General features: G+C 48.5%; 1 protein-coding gene across 2 annotated transcripts in view; it reads right to left on the reverse strand.

Moving 5' to 3' along the window:
* Positions 1–4,143: 4,143 nt before the first annotated feature.
* The window catches only part of BAZ1B (bromodomain adjacent to zinc finger domain 1B), a 67,954-nt gene continuing 65,250 nt past the window's right edge, over positions 4,144–6,847 (reverse strand). For both annotated transcript variants that reach the window (XM_025211366.1, XM_025211367.1), the window contains one exon: positions 4,144–6,499. In XM_025211366.1, the coding sequence (XP_025067151.1) occupies positions 6,133–6,499 (367 nt within the window). In that variant the 3' untranslated portion in view covers positions 4,144–6,132. The remainder of the gene's footprint in view (positions 6,500–6,847) is intronic.

Here is a 6,847-nt window from a genome sequence, read left to right on the forward strand (position 1 = left end):
GTTTAGCCATGGGCTTGCTAGCCGTATAAAAGGCTTGGGTGGTTTCCGCCCAAGTCGGAGAGAGAGACACGGAGAGGGTCACACAGAGAGAGAGAGAGGAAGCCTGGAGAGATACAGAACTCGCCAGGAGAAGGAGACTTCGCGCTAGGTGAAGATCTCTAAGCGCTGCTGATCCCTTCGAACCCAACGCGTCTCTCTTAAGAAGGCAATAGAGGCTTAATTACTGAACCGAACCCACGGAGCCTTAACAACTCCGGGGGCCCAATTGCCGACCGGCCTCTAGCCTCTCCCCGTCGCCGAGCGCAATCCTAGACGTATCCCTATCCTATATACCCAATTTTCGAACCCATGGAGTCTTAACAGCTCCAGGGGACCTGGGAACCGAACAGAACCCACGGAGATTCAGCCACTCCGTGAGGAAAGAATTGCCGAACCCGCGGAGCCTAAACCACTCCGGGGTCAAAGAACCGAGTTTGTCAGAGTCCTCCAACGAGGACTCAAGCGGAGCTGCGCCTGGAAAGCTGTCCAGCCTACACCACGACCACCTTGGGTGTAAGTAAATAATCTTTTCAATCAACCATTACGCCTCCGTGACTGATTCTAGCTCGTGCGTACCTTACCGCCCCGCGGTTTTCTCCGGCCCCGCGTGCCCGGGCTGCTGGCCACAGCCTGCGTGCACAAAGACGGGCCCAGCTCGCACCTGGCAAGGACGGGATCGGGAGCCGGCCCGCACATAACCATTTGAGATTAGACAGCAGAGCTGGCTCTGGCACCAGCCTGCCCCTCTGGCTTGGATTCCCCCCTGGGCCCCCATGCACTCCACGCTGTGGTCCAGGTCTCCATCCGCAAATCTGAGCAAAGCATAATATTGTTTACACATCTATGCACCACACTGAGCAAGGACCTGACCTTGCCTTAGCTTCCTCCTAAATATAGGGAGAATTGCACTAGCCCACACAACTGCTCCCCTCCTTTTTGTGCTTCATTTGTATCAAGGAAGTTTGCAGGGCTTGCTCCAGCACACTAGCTTCTTGCCACATCATCAGCAATGCTAGCATAACCCAGCAACAGCAGCAAAGGATGAAGTTAAGACACAGGCTGCTGGGTATAAGCAGCTGGAAAAAGGTAGGAGATTAACTGTTCTTCAAAAATATTGGTATAGTTAGATTGTCAGCTGCAAAGCAAGGTTGAGGGTCAAGAACCAGACTTACAGAGCTCTCCACACTGACTAAATAACAGCATTGCAGTTAGTACTCCACCACCTCTCGTGACCAAATGCCATCATCAGTGCTGAATTAGATTCCTAACCAGCTTCATTTGAATAACCCTGATAAGGAGTCAATTCTTTAAAAATAAATAAATAAATACATATATATGTAAATAAATAAAAAAGTTAATCTTGAGCTAGGTCAAAGTTATCACAAGCCCCAGCAACTGAAGCACCTAGATCTGGAAAGTGTCCCACATTTGTCAGTTTGTTGCATCTGAAATCCAAGGCCCCACTCTCTTCCCACACAGAAGCGAAATGAAGTGAGGAAGGTTTTCACAATGGGGGTCACCCCGAGCTCAGTCCCCCCACATTCTGCCCTGGCTGCCTCACCTTGCAGGCAGGTAACTTGCAGGTCCTTCTTTGGACCTCCTGCCATCCTAGACAAGTCCTGAACTAAGCACAGACTATTGGCTGTTTTCTGTGTGGTTTGGGGTCAGATCCACCCAATTTATTTTAATGAAAAGTTCTGCAAACACAACTGGACTGTTTTACTTCATTTGAGCAAGAGATCCACTAGAACTAGCAAGCCAGTCACAAAATGTCTTTAGCTCACAAATGCAATGAACCGGATGTTGTTTTAGGTGCAACAAGGACAAAATGAATTATCCTATGGCTCACTAGCTTCTCAGGAAAGATTTCCTAGCAAGTCCTAGAGCGAGGGTTGTGCACTACAGGGTAAGGAGAGAGTCTCAGACCGGCTGGCGCTGACTATGGTTCCATTGTATTTTCAGGGAGGCAAAAACTGGATTCTGGAGAAAAGCAAGACAACTCCAGCATTTCTTTGGGGATGGAACTTGAGCACGTCACCTTTATTCCCAGGTGTCCACTATGTGGCAGACGTCTTCCAGACAGTACAAGCCGCAGCGCCCTCACATTGAGGCTGACCACTGCAAAGTTAAGTGTATTTTAACAAAAACTTCCTGTCTTTAGTGGCAAGAGTACTGACTCATCACTCTGCTTTGCCTGTAGCAAGTTAAGGTGGTGTTTGGCATTTCAAGCATTATGCCCGCAAGGCACATGCAAGTTTGTTCCCAAAGTTTAGGAACAGGTTATGCAAATGCTTGTCTAGAATGGCTTAGACCAGGATGATCCTGCCTTGAGCATGGGGTTGGATCAGATGACCTTGTGAGGTCCCTTGCAGCCCTACTTCCCTGCGATTCCATGGGAATGAAATGCTGACTCCTCGCCGTCCAGTTATGCTTTGCCTCATTGGGCGCGTCAGCAAGTGTGGATGTCCGGCATGTGGCGCTGGAGTCCTGTCTGCAGTGCCACATACTGCACATGCAGGCATTCCTCACACTACTACTTTGTAGTGCCGGGGTGGGGGGGAGAGAGTAGTGTTTGACCCTAGGAGATCCCGGGGTCAAAAAAACCAAACAAACCCATGAAGGCTGGCACACGTGGTGGCAGCATGCATTGCCCAGAACCAGAGCCTGGCTGCCTGGAGCCACACTCCAGGATACAGGCCAGGCTTCCAGCTGCATGAGTGCTATGACTGCAGGTCCCAGAGGCCCCTAGGTAAGGCTGTTGGGGCCAGCAGAGTTGCTGGCCCCATCCTCCCCTACCCCACCTGGGGTAACCTGCTGCGCCCGTGTGCGTTTCCCCAGGGACAAGCAGCAGCAGTATAAGGTATGCTGCTGCTACTTCTTCCCAGGGAATCACGTCCCTGCTTGTGGGGATGCACCCATTGGGTTTGGTTTTAAGCTTCAAGAGAGCTAGATTTACACTACTTGAGCGTGTAGCTTTTAATTTACAAACCCACAAGGAAACTCACCGCAGCCTAGGTTCCACCAGAAAAGGTTTGCTGGAAAAATGAACTCCGACAAACTTTCCTCATGGTGGTACAGCTTACACTAGTAAATGAATGCTGCTTATGTTGATTTCCCAAGCAGAGTTAAGCTATAGTAACAAAAGCACACTTATACAAGGTAAGAGTCTTTTCTTGCCAGTTCAGAAATGTCTTACCTACAATATTATCGCAATGGCAGAAGCTAAGTATGCACCTGACTCAGGTCATGAGTTTACTTGAATCTCTCAGCCAAGTCACAGATAAGCCTCTCAAAGATGTGTCATGTCCCAGACCCACTTCTACAAAGCTCCTCCAGCTGTCAAGCAGTTTGAAGCATCCTGATGTCTTGGAACAAGTTTTAGCGGCTAACTTGGTTATTTAGAAGTCATGTTTCTTCAGATGTGCAAAGCAGCCTGTCTTCACTGATGTTTCAAATTAAGCCACTGAGACCAATTGCAAAATTCCATAGGACGTATGAAGAAGCTCCGACAGCACCAGCCAAATGATACTGCACGCTCGCAGGAAAGCTTTCGGGGCCAGAGCTTATGATTTGCCCCATCATACTTCTTCATTTCCACAGTATATAAGCACTTCCCATTCTTCAGTTCATTTACCTATTCTGAGCCAGGTAAGTACTATTTTCCTCATTTGAAAGTGCAGAATTGAAGACGACCAAAGAGACGGACTGACTTTTTCAAGGCCTCTGGGGGAGCAGGGAGTTAAGCCTGGAATTTGGGTGACCCACTGTAACCCCTTAACCATGAAACCATCATCATTAGTCTGGAATATAGGTCTCTCAAAAAAGGTCTAGGCACCTGGAAAGATGTATATAGTGGGAGATATTTCCCAAACTGAATTACAGTCGTGTTGGAGAGCTGGTAGCAGTAAGACTGGACTATTAAGTTCTGAAAAGGACAGCATCAGAGATTTGTATCAACGCTCAAGATGGATGATGTGGCTTACACTTCTTTTGACATTAGCTCCATTTATTTGTAGTATGGAGTCTCCACTTAACTCTTCCCTGTGGCAATCATGGACCCCCAACTCAGCAAAGACATGCCACACAAGGATTCTCTACCAGTCATTTTACAAACACAAGTACATAATGTTTATTTTTAAATTTCCAAATTATTACAAGTACAGCCCTTAGCAGAAACCCCCCTCCCCCATGACAATTATCTTTAAAAAATGTACAGTTCCAAAGGTTTCACTGTGTAGGACCTGCATAAAATGTTCAATATTTATTAACAAGACAAAACAAAGCCTTCAAAGGGGGGTGCCAAGTACAAACATCAGTGCTATTTTTGGGGTAGGAAGGTAGGACTCAGGAGGGAAGAGGGGAGAAGAGGAGACTGGAGGTTCTGCTGCAATCTCACAACAGTGACCGTTAGTCCAGAACTGATCCACAACAAGTGTCTGGGGTCTGACAAGAATACAAAACAGTGGGCTGCAATTTTTGTTAGCATTTTTATTCTCAAATCTGAGCAGTTGCACCAGCTTTTTTTTTCCCCCCCCCCTCTTTTTTTTTTTTTTTTTTTGAGAGAGAGATCAACACAGAATGTCCACGTGGCTCCTTTGCTCCAAATAAAAAGATTTCTACAATAAGAAGTTCAAACCCTGATTTTGTCTGATCACAACCTGTCATGATAGGAAGAGAGAGGTGATAAAAATGATTAAACAGAAGCCACCATCCAAAGTGGCATAACCTGCTGAGGATACACGGCAGAACAAACTTCCTGTTCTCTCCAACAAGGCCCAACTTCCCCACCAGGCAACCACCATTGTAGGGGTCACAGTCCTTCCACCTGCCACGTGAAAGCAGGCGAGGCAGATGGGTGGATGCTGGGGAAGGGAAGCTGAACTAGTGGAGGCATTACTATAAAAAGGACACGAGAGCAAGTCTAGAGAACACCTCCCACCCCCTCCCAAACAAATCTCCCTGCTTAACTCCAGCTATCGATAGGAAAACAAGTGTTTGGGGGGGAGAGGGGGGAGAAGGTGGAATATAAAGCAAACTAACACGTTCTCATATAAACTGTACATGTGCCAAAGCAAGACAACAGTATCTTACAAGATGTTCTTTGTACAACATCACTGCTAGAAACAAGCGACTTTTAATAACTAGAAAATGAATTTAAAAAGTTACACAGAACAAGTTCCTGCTGCTCACCCTCTTCCCACCATAGCTTTTCTATGGGACGTGTGGAATAAAACGCTCTCCGATACATCTCTGGTATTTGGGTCACCCGCTCAAAAGGGGCTACATGATTATGTGCTGTTAAAAGGTGGGCAAGGAAACCCACTGTCTTTCCTTTACCACATCCACGTGGGAGCCCCATGCTCAAAAGAAAGGACAAGCCTTTCAGAGCACGACCTCAGGAGACCACTCCCGAGAAGAGACAGAGGAGAAAAGCAAGAGCACCTTGAAGCCAATTTGTATTATGCTGGTGAAAGCCATGTTTCCATAAATGTAAGCACTTGCTTGCTCTACACAGCCCTTCATTGGGGGCTCAGAATTAACACCATATAAATATATACATACAAGAACTAACAGCCCATTGGCTTGATCACGCCCAGTCCTTCTGTGAAGCAATATGATCCCTCCCCATGCTAGATCAAGGCTGGTTTCACATCACAGGCAGCAGATGGCAGGAGGTCCCACAGTGCTCCAGCGTTGGCTGCTCAGCTGAAGGGGGGGGAAAAAGCAGCTCCATTCTGAGAAAGCCACCCGTGCCCCAAAATGTAGTAGGCTTCACACTCCTCTGTCCAATGAGGCCTCGGCCAGTTCTCTCTCTTGCCCTGGTCTTTGCCCTCCCACCGTTCCTGACAGGACCATCCCATAAGAGTTGTGTGTATTTTGCTGGAAGCAGTAAGTCATCTCTGCAAACTTGAGGGATGACCAAATACTTCCAGAAGTTACAGAAAAATTAAATCTAGAACCAGTCAAAGGAAAGGCTGGATTAGTAGAGAAGTATCTGCTGCTTCCTAGCTCCCTTCAGCCAGCCACTCCTGCTGCCCAGCAGCACCACTATGCCTGCTCCAGCTCTGTCTCTCCCCTTCATCTCCCTGTCCCTCATTTCTTTCTCTTCCGCCCCCTGGAATGTTCGATGGCCTCCGGCTCACTGTCCCCCTCCTGCTCTTCCAGTCCCTGGCGTCTGGCGGACAGCTTCTTGCGTTTCCTACGGGTGTACGTGTGGCCAGGCAGGTGTTTGTGCAGCATGTCAATCAAACACTGTTCCGTCTTCTCCAGGCAGGACAATACATGGCTCCCGTTCTGATTGTAGCACTCAGCATTGGAGAACACCTGTTTGATGTCAGAGAGGAACTCCTGTACAGAGCGGTAATTGCCACAGGAGCACTTGCTCTGCATAGTCTGGAAGTCCATGGGGTTGCTGATGACCTCAAAATAATCTTCAGCTTCCTCTGTGGTCACTGGCTCCCTGCCGAGGAAGGAGTCACAAAGACAAGACAAAAAATTAGTGCCAGGCATTAGTGCTATTCAGATGCCAAAAGTACAGAAACCCAAGCCTACTAAAAACCAGCCAGCAGTACAGGCCTGCAGCTCCCAGCAACACAGCTGTACCCTGGAAGGAAGGTGGGGTGGAGGGCAGCGCAGGCAGCCTGAGGGGCGCAGCGGTAGCCAGGCCATGGTGGTAGGGTAGAGCTGTGGCCTGGCACACAAGCAACTGGAGGAGGGAGGAGCCGAGGGCAGCATACACCCACCCCTACTCATTTGTTACTCCTCTTGCTGCTGTTGGCACGGCTGGCGTGGGGGGCCCCGGGGCAGG

The sequence above is a fragment of the Alligator sinensis genome, unplaced genomic scaffold, assembly GCF_000455745.1.
Source record: "Alligator sinensis unplaced genomic scaffold, ASM45574v1 scaffold773_1, whole genome shotgun sequence".
Lineage (NCBI taxonomy): Eukaryota > Metazoa > Chordata > Crocodylia > Alligatoridae > Alligator > Alligator sinensis.